This window comes from Hyalella azteca, unplaced genomic scaffold (assembly GCF_000764305.2).
Source record: "Hyalella azteca isolate HAZT.00-mixed unplaced genomic scaffold, Hazt_2.0.2 contig679, whole genome shotgun sequence".
Taxonomy (NCBI): Eukaryota; Metazoa; Arthropoda; class Malacostraca; order Amphipoda; family Hyalellidae; genus Hyalella; species Hyalella azteca.
This window is the reverse complement of record NW_025931018.1, coordinates 137,925-155,028: the sequence shown is the minus strand read 5'-3', so window position 1 is coordinate 155,028 and position 17,104 is coordinate 137,925. Positions and strand designations below refer to the sequence as shown.

Sequence of the window (17,104 nt, the reverse complement as noted above, 5' to 3'; positions counted from 1 at the left end):
AGTTTTCAGGAAGAAAATAATCAATTGGATAATACAGTGAAATAATACAGCAAATACAGTACAGGATATTTAATACTGCATTGTGTAATACTGATATTACAGTAAAATATTCATCAATTCCTTTGTAAATCTGATAAATGGTAGTAAATCTTTTGATAATTAAAAATGTTAATTTTTATTCATGTTTTCACAATAATGCAAATAAAATAAAGCCAGATTTCGTGTCTGGAACAAGTGGGGACAGTGTGCACGATGTGTGTGTAGAGTTTGGTAGGAGAAGTGTGCAGCCAGACGTAGGATGTGCCGTTAGAAGGAAGCTCGAACGAGAAATTTTACCACGTGAGGCCTTTTAGGCTCGATGGCTCGTTGGGATAACCACACTTATCCTGCCTCTCCACCTTGCTGCAGCCAATTACCGGCTTTACCGACCCTTCCGTCTTGATGCAGCAAATGAAGTTAGGTTACGTTCGGTTAGGTTTGATTCGGTGGGGTCAGAGTAAGTGTGGAGGGGTTACACGTCCATAGTCTGTACGGGTGGGATGTTCGTTGTTCCATTGATGATGGTCCTTAATGGGTGTAAACCGTTATAGTGAACATGTGTATGTGTTTCTATGTTTGAAAGCAGCCGTGGAGTCTGTAAGGAATTAGACAAAAATGGCTACGGCAGTATTGTGTTGTATTTGCTGTTTTGAATTTTGTTATTTAATTTTTCAAGTGCCCTTAATGTCAATGATGGATTAGATGATTATATGAATGATAATAGGGATATATGTCTGTGTAATTGTCTGCTAATCTTTTTTGTTCAAGTACCGGAAGTTATGTCGTAGAATGCAAGTGAGGATCATTGTGAAAGAAGATGTTTGATGTGTCTTGGAGAAGGATGTTTATTAGCAGCTAATATATTAGATTTGTTACGTCTAACGTATTCGAATATTTTTAAAGAGGCTGCGTCTTTCACATAGCGCTATCATCCGTATTCCTTCTCGTTTCGTTAAGTGGTTCCTGTGAGGACTTAAATGGGATATTTAGAGCTCCAGAAGAGTTTTATGGCAAGTCTAACCTGAGTCCAGAGATAAATGATTCATTATATTGATGATCAATGTTTTTTCTTGTAGTCTCGGTCTTTTTTTCGAGTAATTTTTACCAGTGGTTGAGGTTCATTCTTATGGTAATCATCATCGGCTTGTAGTTCTGATTGGTGCAGTGTTATCGTCTGAGGTCGTCATCGTCTATGAATTTGGTTCTAAGCTGAGTCAAAATTCAAAGCTGCAACCGGCGTTGGTCTTAGCCGGCTTAAGCCGGATGGTGCCGTGAAACAATGACCGGCCAGCTAACTCTGCGTACCTCTACATACATCACTACTCGTATATGTGCACAATGCCTCTATACGTGCATGACACGCCTACATGCACCCCACTCCTCGTGCATCGCACGTCTACGTGCACCGTACCTCAACAGGCATAAAACCGTAGAGTAAAGAGAGATAACAAGATAAAATGGCCAGCATTTTTAACCAACCCCACTGTCTTTTCCAAGTCATGAAAACTATTTCAATTTTTGAGAAATTCATAAATAAGCTAGGCTATTCTTTAAAGCCTACTTTTCAACTAGCCTATAAACCAAGTAAATGACAAAATTCAAAAGAGATAAGACCTCCAAATTGTAATATTTCCAATCAGTCGTGCGGATTTTGCGTGACTTGTCCTGACGTCACTCCCATTTCCAGGTATCGCTGGCAGCAGCGCAAGATCCTGCGGCGATCCCAGGGCCCAGTCACCGTCCCGCTCATACGTAAGTGCAGAAACTGCCCACCAACGCAGCAATAAGCGCTGTGTTCAGTATTTGTTGTACATGTGCTGGAAGTATTTTACACGCACTTATGCGTCGCGGGCTGAAATTGCCCATTATGACTTTATGTGTCGATATCTCACCTCATTAAAATAAGGTGCAATTTTTTAAAAATAAATATGCAGATATTGGATTTGAAGGAATATGTTACTCTATGTAATCTTAACGTCTTGCAGCTTGGCACATCACACATTCGACTTTGAACATGAAGTATAATAGTCCGAACGTTGAAGATTAAGCACACACTCTTCTATCATCGATTCTTGTCAATGTTTTGACCGATCAAAAACCGATCTTTCAAAGCATGTCTGAGTGTTTGTCTTTTATAAGTTCAAAAAGGGAAAGACAGGTTTAGTCCGAGATTTACCGCATAGTGAGGTCTAGTCTGTCTATGAACGAATTCATATCCGAGGCGTCAGCGACGTCAGAATGACGAAATAATTCACAAGAAAACAAGCATGAATCTTATAAGACGATAGTTGTCATGTATGCATACTGACCTGCCTGCGTCTCACGGGTCTACTCTACGTGGCCAACGATGAACTATGATTACGAGTGAACAAATGGTGGACTATCGTTAGGCCTGCTGTATACAAGTTCCTTTATTCTGATAGTTCGAAAATCGTTTGATCGACATTGGACTCACCACAAGTCGTTCAACTACGATAGGAGAAGCACTCTTCCTGACGCAATAAGTGTATAGCGCCTAACTTAAATAAAGCACTACGGTAGGCGAAGCGCTGAATTTCGTGCAATTAAATTTTCATAGCTATGTAATGAAATCATATTCTTGCTCTGAGGTCGAAATTTTTTTAATCTCGATTTCAACAGAAATCAAACATTCAAGTCAAACGTCTGTATCAGTTATATTTCAGATCTTTTCCAACTTACTATTCCAACTCATTTATGGTTATATATATGTAGACCATGCCATGTGGCGGCTGAAGGCAGAGAAAATATTTTGTCGAAATGTTTGGCTAAAAATGAGAGAATTGAATTCTAAAGGAAGGTATCCATGGAAATTTTAATGAGTAGATAAGTGAACGACAAGTCTTAATCATAATCCTATCCATCAAACAAATGATGCTTTGAAGAATAAGTATTCAACTCAAAACAAGTTGAAAGCATATCTTCGGTGCAGGATAATTTATTATTTTTTTTTCTCATCAAAGATGGCGATCTCCAAGAAATGGAAACGATCCGAAAAAATTTCGAGGGAAGCTTCGAGCTTGCGCCGAAGTACATCCGGAAAATATTAAATATTGAATGCAGTGATAAGCAAGAAAATCATTCATATAAAGAGTATATAGAAATAAAACACAGCAATTTCACTGAACGTACCTGGAAGCAAGTATGTTCAAACGGGCGATACCGCGAGTTGTTCCAAGACAAAACCTCTTCCGACGATATGGATACAACGGAACTGTTTTCTTTGTTCTGTGCTCTCCTCCAAACAAAATATGAAGAAAGCGAATGCAAGGAACTTAAAGATAGCTTAAAGGCTGTCAAAGATATAAGAAATGAAATAGCGCATGAGTGCAGCGCTATGAAAAATCCGTCAAAAGTTCCAGAACTACATAACAAGTTGCTGGAGCTCATCCAAGTGGCAGGGAAGTTTTACAAACTCTCGAAGCGTGAGGTAAAGGCTCTGGAAGATGAGTTGCGAAGTGACATAAGCAGAGGGTTCTCTCCTAGTGAAATGAAACAAGCTTACTTCTCTCGTTGCCTGTGCAACGAAGGGAAACAACATGCTGGGCTTCTCTTACAAAATTTCACCAACGACCTAAACAACGGCGTAGGTCATCTCAAACTGTCGGCTGACTTTTACCCACCCAAACTAACGCTACAACACGAAGATGACAAGAAATTTCCATACACGGAAGTATTCAACGCAGCCACTAAAGTCGTTGTTGTGTCTGGCTTTGCAGCGGCTGGCAAGTCGACGCTACTCAAGAACCTAATACAACAGTTCCTTGGATTGCAGTGCGAAGTCCCGGACTACCTAAAGAGTTTCGACCTCCTTGTCTTCATCGAGTGCAGGGATGACACTAAAGACAAGTTGCATCAAGTTGTTCGCTTGCACTTCGGAAACGTTTGCTCAAAAATGGACACCGAAAATGTTATGCAGGCTCTCTCGTGCCTTGTCGTTCTGTTCTTGGTCGACGCATTTGACGAGGCCAATGCTAATTCTATGGCGGTGTTGCGAGAATTGTTTCAGAAAACATGGCACTCTGAGTCACGCATTATTATCACGACTCGTCCAAAAGCAATCGAAGAACTCGAGCAGTTCATTCACCAGAGGAGTTTTACTCATTACAATATCACTCCTCTCTCAGAGCTGGCGGAGCAGTTGGAGTTTATCAAAGGATGTAAACAAAATCTGATCAATGACCCAGCTACCTGTGCAGCGATGCAGGATCGATTTTCCCAACTGAACCCTGCAGTTAGAAGTTTACTAACGCAGCCAATTTCTCTACTTCAGTTCTGCACCATCTTTCTAACTTCTCCAAAAATGATCGACAATTGGAACAGCGCAAAAGACTTGTCAAGGGACACATTGATGCTATACATGACTGTAATTGAAAGAAAATTATCTGATTCGCACGTACCCGACAAATCAGTTCTGATCAACAAGATTTTCAAGGTCATCGGCAAGTCCGCCTTGAAGTATCTTTCCATGGACAAGATCGCCTTCTCCAAGGACGAGTTCTTGCTGTTTGAGCGAGAATGTCACGACCAAATGACCGCTCACAGTGCAGCCATGACAATCGATTCAAAAGTTTTTCTGTCCCTAATTTTCACCGTCAAAAGAAATTTGTCTGGAACTACTGCTGCCACATACTCATTTAATCACAAAACAATACAAGAAAAATTTGCAGCACTGTTTGTTTTCGAAGAACTGAAGAACGACAAGTCCCTCCATGAAATACTAGGCACAACACAGGCGATGAAGGCGAGGTGAGATTACAATTTTATGTGATATGCCCGTAGAAATGAAAACAATGCATTTAATCTTTAAATGGGAAAGAAAATGTCTATCAAACTTCTGTCGTGCAATATTACATGAGTAATTTATATTTAAATGAATTTCCCAATTCACGTAAACAAAATCTTGCTACAATTTCGAAAAATGTCAATACCAAATATAACTACCAAACGCATCGATGGAAAATTCTCATGATCGGGCTGTATTCAATCAACATTGTTTCGTCGTGTCCACTTGCAGGGCTTGAGCTCCCATACTATATTGGTTGGCGCTTGAAGCCAAGCTGTTGCAGGAAACTGTGAACAACTTATGACCTGGGAATGCAAAGCTGCACCTTGTTTCTAAACAATCCTTAACTTGGTCGTTCATCTATGAAGAGATAAATGGTTAATAGTTGAAATGCACCCTCAATTCTCCGTAACAGATACTCAAGTCATAATTTCGTTAACATCCCCCAAAAAGCTCTTTCGATAGATCTTCAGCTACAGACCATTTCCACAATGTTATCCGATTACCTAGAAATGTATGTTTTCCTCTCTCCAGCACATATGATGCCTAATTAAATCTGTCGTTTTATGCTGGCCTAAGAATGCGTAAATAATTTTATTGATTCATGCATATTTTATTACAGCTTCCTGGATATACTGCCGTACGTCATGCAAGACCTAAGCAGCAGTCCATTGCTGTTCCAACGCCACTGGCCTGAACTGAGGGAAGTCATTACCCAAACTGGGTTCTACAGCTGCGATGACTGGCAGACCTTGCTGCTCCAGGGTCCTGGCCTCAGCGAGCTGGCGAAACACGCGGCCAAGATCACGATCACAGCGACAGATGAATGGACCGTTCGCACCGGTGGGTCAGGTTGAAGAGCGTTGATCATTTGTGACATTGGGCGCGGTAGGTGACCAATATTAGGATTACAGAGAGAATATGTTAATTGTAAATGATGCATGTCAAAACTGAAAAATTCCTTAGCAAACTAGATTTGATATCAGCAGCTCATTCTAACATTTTCTGTTTGGAATTCTAATCTAAAATTACATCGCTAAAGGCTTCTATAATCTTTCCGCCTTCAGCTCGCAATCTAGAAGCAGCATCACTAATGTTGTCATACGAGCAACCTCGTCTCATCAACATCAAATTACCGTCTGCTGAGCTGGCCGCAGCTGGCTCCAGCTGGTCTGGATTGACAAGCCTTCACCGCGGACAACTTGAGCTGCACCTCGAGGAGAGTTCCGTGGCGACACAAGCGCCATGTGAAGATCTGCTCGAGTGCCTAAACGGATCCAGGCTAGTGACGCTTCATTTTTAAGTATTAAATTGATTCTTGACATGAAACTCTTTGCCTACTCACAGCAAACTTTAGTATATATATATATACTATATACTATATAGCATATACTTATATATATATATATATGTTACCAAAATTTTAACTATCGATAACATTGACTATGGTTATTTGGTTAATTCATACAGGACTCAATGAGTAAAACTAGTCAAATTTTAAATTGACTTGTGCCAGTCCTCAGATATCGGCTCACACTGAGCACTTACACGTACATAATGCAGTTAGCAATCATGGGTTCGGCGCTGACTTGGCTACGTACAAGCTTCAGGTACTATATTGACATTGACCCGTACATGTTACACTGTCTGTACTTACTTTACAGGCATAGTCTCTGAATTGGAATTCACCCGTACATATGCTAGCTTCTGCACCGACAGTGGCACGTAATGTTTTGAGTTATCCTTAATGACGCTTGCCACGCGCAGGTGTCAGCTCACTGAGTTGGTTGGCAGTATCAGCAGTGCCGCTAGCGTCTCCGCTGTGGCTTCTATCTCCACGGCGGCCAATACGGAACTTTCCATCTCACTCTCGGCCCCCCTCAACTTGAACCCTCTGCAGGGCAAATATAAGAGTCTAGGTAAGTGCTAGGTATTCATTTGAGCACGATATTCTGCCGGTCACGTGTAGGTTCACATTTAGGACAACTTACCTCCCCATTGTCCTCCCCTACCTCTATCGTCTTGTGTTGTTATCGCAGCCGGTACTGTAAATAACTGATACAAGTAGTATCGCCATACCACATTGTCACGGCATATACTGTGCACTGTAAAAATCCCGTCAAAAGTTCAGGAATAAATACATACAAAAATTTCTATTTACAAATTATATTTTACAGTCGCATTCACGGACGGTCGAAGTCCGCGTCACTCCGCGCTACGCTACCATATTCGAACTGCGTGTAAACGCGAGACAACGGCGAGCCTTGGGTAACGTTGTCCTCCAGCGAGGATAACCGTGGAGAGGATGAGTGGGGTAGGTGAGAGTTTAGGAGTGATTTACTGCTGTGGGCCCATGACAGTGTACGAGTGCGATGTGTCTCCTCGTCCCCTCACCTACATAATATAACTATACATAACTTTATAGCTATTAGTTGCACTGTATATTTATTAGGTGAACTATATTCTTTTTATGTGCACTGTATAGTTACAGGCTCCTTTGTATTCTTATATAAATTTGTTCAAGGACTGACTGACGGGTATCATTCATTAATAGATATTGTAACATAGCAATGTCAACGTTGTTTGAATATGTACTTATTAATTTATGGACAACACCATCGTTAATATCGCTCCAAATTTTTCTACTATCTGCAAACGGATTATTTAATTAGGAGCTCTTCCGGAAACATCAATCGCAATATTAAGTGCGAGAAATTTCAAATCATAAAATAAGGTAAAATATGGAGATGTTCAGACAGTTTGCTGATTTGATCCTCACCTCAGCCTCCCCAGAAATTCGATAGGTAAGGGTATCTGCTCCCCCTACCAGCTCACCACCACAATAAATTATTGTAAACGTCGTTCGCTGGCAGGTTGGCACTTTAAACCCTGCCCCTCACCCCTCCTTCTCACCCCCAAACACAGAATGCCACTCTACATTTAGGCCTATAGTCCATATATGAGCATAGAATTTTAATCTTGCAACGTTAAAAAAGCAGCAGTGATTATCTTCCTGTATCCTTTTCCTTTCTGTATCCTTCCTTTTCCTGTATCTTACTTCTATGATTATGAAGGGGTTCGCATTCCTACTGCGAACCTGTATCTTACTTCTATGATTATGAAGGGGTTCGCATTCCTACTGCGAACCTGTATCTTACTTCTATGATTATGAAGGGGTTTGCATTCCTACTGCGAACCTGTATCTTACTTCTATGATTATGAAGGGGTTTGCATTCCTACTGCGAACCTGTATCTTACTTCTATGTTTATGAAGGGGTTTGCATTCCTACTGCGAACCTGTATCTTACTTCTATGTTTATGAAGGGGTTCGCAAGGGGTACCATGATACTTTGTATTATTGTGGGTTTCTCTCAAGTTATTTGGTTTTAGAATGAAGCAATTATATATGCCTTTTTATTAAAATGGAAATCAGCATTTTTACACTAATGGTAATAATAATTTATATCAGAAATCCAGTATGACAGTAATCCAGTGGGCCTAGTTTGATATTAATATGACATATTATTAAGCGATGTTCAATGCATTGTTACTAACTTTTTTTCTCTTTGAAAAATTTCTTAGGAATGGAATGACGTGAAATTAAGAACATTTCTTAACCGTTTTTAATGAATTGCTGACATGGAAAATTTCCACAACGACTGAAATGCTCCAATGATCACATAGAATCCTGCGCGTATAGAGTTTAATATACTATATTCTAGTTCATTTAATTCAAAGATGTGTATTAAAATAATCGTTCATGTGGTAGCATATGGAAAACTTTATACAAAATTGTGTTGTTTTTGCATTCATTCTCTTCATATTTAAAAACATAATTACGCTCATAAACGACCATGACGCTCATAGACCAGACTGCGAAGTGGGCAGGGAAAGAAGAGTGCATGTTTGCCTTGAATGCAGGTTTCATTGAAGACCAGAGAGTATTTCTTAATCATAATTTTCTTATTGTTTTTCTCTATTCGGCGAATTAGGCTCTTGATAGGAACTGAAAAGTCAAATATAAGGTTTCCAAGGGACATTTTATTATTATTTTATGACGTTTCGAATGCAACTTCATTCATTATCAAGTAGAGGAAGAGTTTTGCAACACCTGAATTTGTCCTCAAATCAATTGTGCTGAATAACATCAGAAGCACAATAGCAGCCGACCAAATCAAACTCCAGAACGTAAATTATATCGGTTTGACCAGCACGACTTTGAGCCGCCGCCTAACATGCCACCTCCAGACCGGACGACCGAAGAACCACATGAGAGAGGCTCATAATGAGACCCTCACTAGCGCGACGTTGGAGACCCAAACCAGAATCATCATGAGATGCCCAGACGCCACGAGACTATCCATAGCTGAGGCTCTCATCATCAAGCAGGAGTCTCCAGCTATTAATTTACAAACTGCCCGATTTGTCTGGACGTTGAAACTGTTCTCGTAATTTAAGTTTTGATTTCAATCTGTATCCATAATACCCCATGTTTGTACTAATGTCATTTCAAAATTTCAAATTCACTTGTTGCAAAACTCTTCCTCTACAAGATAATGAATGAAGTTGCATTCAAAACGTCGTAAAATAATAATAAAATGTCCCTTGGAAACCTGATATTTGACTTTTCAGTTCCTATCAAAAGCCTAATTCGCCGAATAGAGAAAAACAATAAGAAAATTATCAATAAGAAATACTCTCTCTTCTTCAATGAAACCTGCATTGAAGAAAAATTTCTGCCAAACTACACCAATGTTTACCTTGAAGAGAAGATTTATTGCCTGCGCCCGCAAATAGCATGACAACCAAAGGTCTGGTCGTGCTTTAATCTACGGAAGTTTCACCTACAATTGGGCTTCAAGTGCTTATATCTAATTCTAGAATAATAATTCAGAAATGTTTGAGATAGCGATCAATGAAGAATACATAGTTAAACCGACGTATATCGAGAAATTACTAGAAAAGTCACACGCTTCACGAACATCGGGGTGCAAAATTTCATCCTCCCTGATAACAGTTGAAATAAAAAATTGACATAATTTATCTTAATGTCTACGTATTGAAAATAATTAGCCAAGACAGCATTCCAAATTTCAGACTTATATCTTATTTATGAGGGGAGTTATTGGACCTAGTAATAGTTAAAAAACATCATTAGCGCCTAACGCGGCTGAGTCTTAAGTCTATGCAGAGTCTTAAATTAATGAAATAATCATCTAAGTTTTTACTCTAATTTATTCAACAAAGTTTTGAGTTTGATTTGAAGAGAATTTTCTTCCTTGTAATGCGGACAAAATTCGGTGGTTAAGAGCGGAATCCCAAATTCAGAATACGGTAAACAAGAAGGTGAAGGTGGCGGGTTGAAAGAACACGGTGACGAAAGGGTGACGTAGAAATAAGTAAGGCCGGCCAGTCTCAGGATCGGATTAACGTATACTGTAAAAGAAATAAATTTAAATTAGAAATCTTGCAAAAATCTAGGGTACCGTAATCAATTTACGATTGAAATAAATGGTCAAAATATCACTTTTGCACTGAAAACACTGCGAACCTGAAGTTTAAATGCCCAGTGTGATGATCGCTTTATTAATGAAGAATAATTGGAGGAAAAAAGCGGAAATCAGTTTAAGGGGTGGGAAGTTGGACAGGAAAAGTAGAAAGAACAGTCGAAGGGTTTGATGCTGTTAATAGCACACGCTCGCAAAATGCTCACCCTATCATGGTTCACGCTAGACTCCTGTCCACAACAGCATTGCCGCCAACTTGCGTCACGTTACAGCCAGCCCACGCCACGTAGGCTACCGGCGCTCCCCGAACCAATGAGCGCGCAGCACAAAGCCATCAGCACAAAGCCATCTTACGACCGAAAAAGTTTGACGTCACAACCACTGGGCAACACCAGCAAACCAATCAGATATTAACATTTCTCCCCAAATTTTCTTCTACAATAAAAAAATACAGCCGACAACACAAATATCACAAAGGACGAGAAATCAACAATACAACGAGAACATTATAACGAAACTATTAAACCTAATAATACCACTATTTACAAATTAGTATCCTTTAATAAGTTCTACTGGCTACTGATGGAGCAGCCACCAATCGCTGACAAAAGAGGTTTAGGACAGGCGCCTCTCTTTGTAAGAACATTGGCTAGTTGTAGGGATGACCGAACCCAAGTGACAACTTATCACGTAAGACTGCCATATTTATACGAAGATGTTTGTCTTCAAATGCTTTAGTGGAGTGCACGGCATCAACGAGGGATCTATTGTCAACGAAACACTTCACGACAATGTCACCGACAGAAAGATTCAGGCACTCAGCTAACAGCGTAGCGATGTACACCCCAGCCTCAGCAGAATCCAGAAGAGCTAAAGTTTCAGCAGCTAAAGTAGACTACACCACCCTTCGAAGTCGCTTGGACTGCCAGGTCACTGGACAGCCACGGCCCGATGGAGCGACGGCTCGTTGTCCCGATGAGGAACTTGTCCTTCAATGAATTGATGACTGTATCTCTGAAGAAGTCCTCTCCGGCCCAGCAAAAATCATCCACGTGGATGCAGATGATGCCTGACAGCACACCCTCCTTGAAGCAGCACACCCTCCTTTCCAGCACACCCTCCTTGCTCGGTGGTTCGCCTCCTGTGGCGCAAGGGGGACTCGCCCGGGGCCGGCAGCTGTTGGCCCCTGGAGCGGCAAAGGATCCACCAGGGGGCGGGGGGCAATGTGGGGTCAAGCCGCAAGGGGAGATGCCCAACACCCCTTCAGAGAACTCAATGTTACAAATTATAAATTAGTTAACATTGCTATGTCGCAATATCTATTAACGAATGATACCCGTCAGTCAGTCCATTAATATGTATAGTTATAGTAGTATACATATTGTAGTATTCATACATATACATACATATATGGTATAACTATACATACTATACAGTTATGTATAGTTATAGAAGGAAGGTGAGAACACAACCCGAAAATTATCTACGTAACTTTGAGGCTATGAAAGTTACACACATGCCAATGAAAGACCTGCATGCCGAAAATATTATGTCACACACATAGGTATAATATCCAGCACAATTACTTTAACAATTAATTTGTTCACCAATAAATCGCTTTCCCCGCCCCCGTGCTTTTATGAAACAGCCTAAATTAACTTAGTTGTTTTATCTCAACACAGCATTGCCGTAAATTGTAAACACGTATTGTCAATAAAGGTTATTAGTAAGAAAACAACCAATTTGATAATAGAGTACAATTTCGTAAAAAAATTAGTAGTATGTCGCTCGCTGATTAAAAATGTAGAGGAGGGGGAGTGGAGGAGGGGAATGTGCAGCCAGACGTTAGAAGGCAGAGCCTGGCCGAGAAATTTTAATCGCGTGAGGCCGTTTGGGCTCGATGCGACGTTCAGCGACCGCTCCACCTGACTCTTAAGAGGGCCGTTCACGGACGCTCCAACTCTACACTCGGCACGCTGGGCGAGCTGAGGGTAAATTTCAGCGGCAGCGTCTGGCAGCGTAGTGACGTGGCCGAGGGTGCGCGAGAGTAGTGAGGTATGAACTGCAATAATAATTGTGCATGGATTTTTTTAGTTACGTCGAGGCATGCCTTTTCATTACTATTCAGAAACTCACTATTTCCCGAGTTACAGCAAAATTTCTCGTCTTCACTGCAGACAGCGGCTTATTTTTCAATAATAGATAAACCGTTCGCTGCCGACAGGAGAAATTCAATGCACTGCGAACAGTGTTCTCGGTTCTATTCTTAGCATTCAGACTGTCCATGAATATATGCAACTATGATCATTCAGTTTCTTACTCAAATAATGGCTGGCTCAAAAATACGTTTGCACATTGAAGAAAGCTATAAAACTATAGTTTAGGTCGATAAAATTATTTAATTACATTCGTGAAATTGATCTGTTCACTTATGGAATGATTTTCAAAAAATAATCACTGATTACTTTGGGAGGTTGCGCAGAGCTTTCTCTGCTGTTAGCTATGCCCAACTGACCGTGATTTTTCCCTCAAACAGAAGGGGAGGAAGGAACGGGTAATACAACGAGAGCGTTGAGGAATTTGTGTCCTTCGCTCAACCCCATGGGACTCCCTACCTCCCCATTTTCCTACTTCCTGTAAGGTTGTAAATTAAATTCTAGAAGGCACCAGTTGGAAACACTCGACAAGAGTGATAGACAGGACCTTAGACTAGTCGTTACCCAGCAGTACTCCTGTGAACAACCCATTTCTGGGCATGGTTGACGATAACCATTACGCCTTAACTCGTGTGGTTCAAGTTAACCTACCCTGCCTTGATTGGTAAGAGGTTCCGTTCAACCAAATTGAGATTAGACAATAAAATATGCTGCTTCTATTTCATATTCAGTTGCTGTTTAGTGATAATATTGCGATTCCATAATTAACATGCTTAAATGATTAGTTTCAGTCAGTTCATAAGTATTATTATTTTCAACGTGTAGGGTTGCTGCTGATCTCTCGTGGACTGGACTCGAGGTGGCACTCTCAGAGCTTGTCCTTGAAGCTGCTCGTGCTTAACGTTCACCACGTGAACCGTCTTCTTACTTCGAAGATTGGAGAAGTGCAGCAGATTTTCCTGTTTAAGGAATTCGCAGATGTCGCCTGTTTATCGGTAGACTGAGTAGCTAATGTGCCAGATAGTTAGATGTATGGTGTTAACTCTTAATGTAAATTTTGCTTCTTGCTTTGTTCCATTAANACATGAAGATATCAAACCCGAACCCTTCTTACTTTCTATTCTATAGTAGATGAACTCGAAAGGGGTGTAGTCGTGCAGTTCTCGGTTGCCGCCAGGAAGAAGTGTGATGTGCTTATCCAGGGCTCGGCAAGCCAAGTCAGGGCGGTTGCTGATGAGCCGTGCAAAAGAGTCACAAGGTTTTATTTTATTATGAACTTCTTCTTCATTGGCGGTGAGAGGCTGCCGGATGTTGCCACAGAATTGTGTGTTGAATGCCACGTTGCACCAGTTGCTCTCAATCACTGCTTCCAGAACTGCGGACCTGAAAGCCAATAGCTTGGCCTTCTGTTGCTCGTTACCCCTTGAGAATAAAAAGTTCTTTTAATTTGGTTTAGTTTCGTTTAAATTTATCTTCTTTACACGAGCTTATCGTCAATAAATCGTTGTCAACACAAATGAGAGGGAAATTGGTAGGCAAAGTCGGCTGCAAAATGTAAACTGTGTTCAAAATTTACAAAGAATAAAAACGTGAATTATGTTATAGTATTCAAATTGCGGCTGGGCTTCATGCACTCAATTGCTCTAGTGCCTACTGGGTCACTATAGATACTGGGAGATCTTCTACCTAAATAGAATACTTTCATATAGTTTCGATAAATCAATGTCTAACTTATATGAAGAATATGCGAAAAGACCTTGGTTTATTTGTAATGAAAATTTGTAAGTTCAATTGCTATGCATATAAATCCAGATAGAATTAATGCTAAAACTTTACATACATGTCAATTTCTTCCATGCTTTTTTTTAAATATCCGTGGAGTCGAACTGAGAAGTCCTCATCCTTGTCATCCTTAGCCATCTGGATGAGCAGGAATGTGAAGACCTCGCCATGCATGCCGGCGAAGGCTTTGTCCACTGGATAGTGGCCGTTTTCAGTTTTGCTGGTCAAGTTCTCTTTGAAATCCTGATCTCCCTGCGAGAAAAGCAAACTCAGCTGTAAACATTCTTATTAAATTATGTTTAATAAATAGTAAAATGTGCTTATTGAATAGGGAAATTTGTATTTAACCCTAGCGTATTCGACCCTAGCTTTATGAAATTACCATCGGATGAAACGGGCATCACAGCTAGCGTCTTGACGACCAGAAGGAAACTGTGTGAATGACATTATTGTCCCACTTATGGTTGAACCACGTATGCATTAAATGTCCTATATTGAAAATGTTTGGAACGAAAAATCTTATTATTGAATTAGTAAACTTATTTCCCACTCACAAAAGAGCTTGTCAATAGAAGCTGAGCGCACTCTAAGTGACCGTGCTTGGAGGACAAATGCAGGGGATGAACTTTCATTTTTCGGAGTTTGATAAAATCTTTAGACTTTGCAGAGCGTAACAGCATTTTCAAACAGGCATCGTGTCCTTTTTGAGCAGCAATGTGAATTGCGCTTTCTTGAGGTGTTGTGAATTTCAAAACCGGTTTTTTCTGAAGAAGTGAGCAGAGGATGTCATGAGCTCCGAACTTCGATGCCAGGTATAAAGGAGTTTCCCCGTTTTTGTTGGCCGAGTTGACAACTTCTTGAGCGCTGCGTAGCAACGCTTTCTGTACCTGTCGTCGCTCGGCGTCCTGATCGGGCAAAGCTCTACCTGAATGCATTATCAGCAAGTGAAGTGGTGTGTTATCATCGCTGTTTTTAGAAGTTTTACTTATTTTTGTTTTCCTTATCAGAGCAAGAGCAGAGGAATAACTCTCTCTCACGACAGTGAGGTGAAGTAAATTGTTGTTCCTAGAATCATAATATGTTGTTAGACTTTCTTGAAATTTCACATCATCTGCCATTATTTTGATATTCTTTAATGATTTAGTTGCTGCCAGTTTTACGAGGTCAGCAACAACGTCATCATTCAATGCATTCGAATCAGTTTTTTTAAGCATGTATGAAAAACACTCTTTCCTGCCACAAAGTGATAAATGTAGAGGAAGATCACCATCTTTGCCTTTTATCAAACAATCTGCCTGGAGTCCATCTACTACGTAAGAGACAACACGTTCTAGTCCTTTGGTTAATGCGTAGTGCAAGGCAGTTTTTCCCTTTACACATTGAAGGTTCACTTCGGTGGACTTCAGGAGCTTACAAATTTCCAGAAATCCGTCCTTGGCTGCGAACATCAGCGCTGTTAGTCCTTGTTTTGTGCGCATGTTCACGTACTTTTCTGCCCCTTCCTGGGCGTTTGTTTTTTCCTGGGCGTTTGTTTGTACTTTTCTCTCCCTTCTTGGGCGTCCTGGGCGTTTGTTTGTTCGTTTTTCTGCCCCTTCCTGGCCGTTTTCTTTGCATGCTGCTAGGAGTAGCTTAACGCATTCCTCTGAGCCGTATTGCGCGGCGAAGTGGAGGGGAGTATATTTATGGCTAGTTAATATTCTTGGGTCTCCTTCTTTCTCGAGCAAAATTTTCATGATTTCAGGACGTCGTTCGACCGCCGCAGAATGCATTGCTGTAATCGATTTTTCGTTCTTTTTATGTATAATTTCTTCAGTAAGAAAATCTTTAACGCTCGAACNGACAGAGAGTGCATTTTCTCGTCGACGAAAACTTGAAGTCACGGACGGACGGACGGACAGACAGACGGACATGGCGAGCACAATAGTGCCTTTTTTCCATAAATGAGAAAATGCGCTAAAAATCGGTTAAAGACGAAGAACTTCGATACAAATTTACCTATGTTAACGAACAAAATTTTAGTTATTGAAGAATTAATGCTTATACATTACAGCTCACGTAACCTATCTTCCGAGACGACATGACGCTCACTCCAACGGATGATTCAGTTTCCATAGGACATTCGTCGACATTATCTGTTATTTAATCATTATGAAAAGTGGATGAAAATGGAAAAATTTTGCCATTTTGCTAAAATTTGTTGATGCTATAGCAGTTCCTTTAATAAACAAAATCCTAATTGCCCAGTAAAACTAAAAGCAGCATTAAAATCTCGGAACCAGAAAATATTCTTATCATTTTTTTCCATCTTTGAATGATGTTTCACTGAATTCACTTTATCGTCATGAATCATCAGGCTTGCAATGATGATCGTTGTACAATATAATAAAACTTGTAATTTGAACTTGATCGAATGAAATTCTGAAACTTGCTTAGCATCAACAGGTCCAGTTAACAAAACTTAAAATAGTGACTTTAATTACTCAAGACCGGCGGAATCGTGCAATCAACCGCTCAGGTAAAAGGAATTGCTCTGATCACCTTGTGAACATCTTGCCACTTGCGCCTCGGTTATCTAGGCTGCAGCCGCTGATAAGGGTAGTAGATTGTGAGGTTTTCACACAATCAACAGGGTGTTAAGAGCCCCGTGGAGCGGCCGCCAGCCTCGTCAATCCCTATGAGGGTTCTTAAAAATGAAGGCAACCAATAACTCTCCTCCTAAATAAGATACAAGTATGAAATTTGGAATGGCGATCTGGCTAATTATTTTCAATTAACGGACAGTAAGATATATTATGTAAACTATGTATTACCACTTT

General features: G+C 40.5%; 2 protein-coding genes across 2 annotated transcripts; one reads left to right on the top strand and one right to left on the bottom strand.

Annotated features, from left to right (window-relative positions):
• The first annotated feature begins 3,186 nt into the window (after nt 1-3,186).
• Nucleotides 3,187-7,250, top strand: LOC108677874. The gene is made up of 5 exons (XM_018166178.2): nt 3,187-4,806; nt 5,466-5,686; nt 5,911-6,124; nt 6,611-6,762; nt 7,204-7,250. Exons 1-5 carry the CDS (start codon nt 3,257-3,259, stop codon nt 7,248-7,250), a joined length of 2,184 nt encoding a protein of 727 aa, XP_018021667.2. The 5' UTR covers nt 3,187-3,256.
• A 3,978-nt stretch (nt 7,251-11,228) lies between these two features.
• On the bottom strand, nt 11,229-16,105 carry LOC125177947 (ankyrin-1-like). Its single transcript, XM_047880693.1, has 5 exons — nt 14,843-16,105; nt 14,347-14,540; nt 13,621-13,928; nt 12,195-12,412; nt 11,229-11,621 (listed from the first exon to the last, which is right to left on the bottom strand). Exons 1-5 carry the CDS (start codon nt 16,055-16,057, stop codon nt 11,229-11,231), a joined length of 2,328 nt encoding a protein of 775 aa, XP_047736649.1. The 5' UTR covers nt 16,058-16,105.
• Nucleotides 16,106-17,104: the final 999 nt, after the last annotated feature.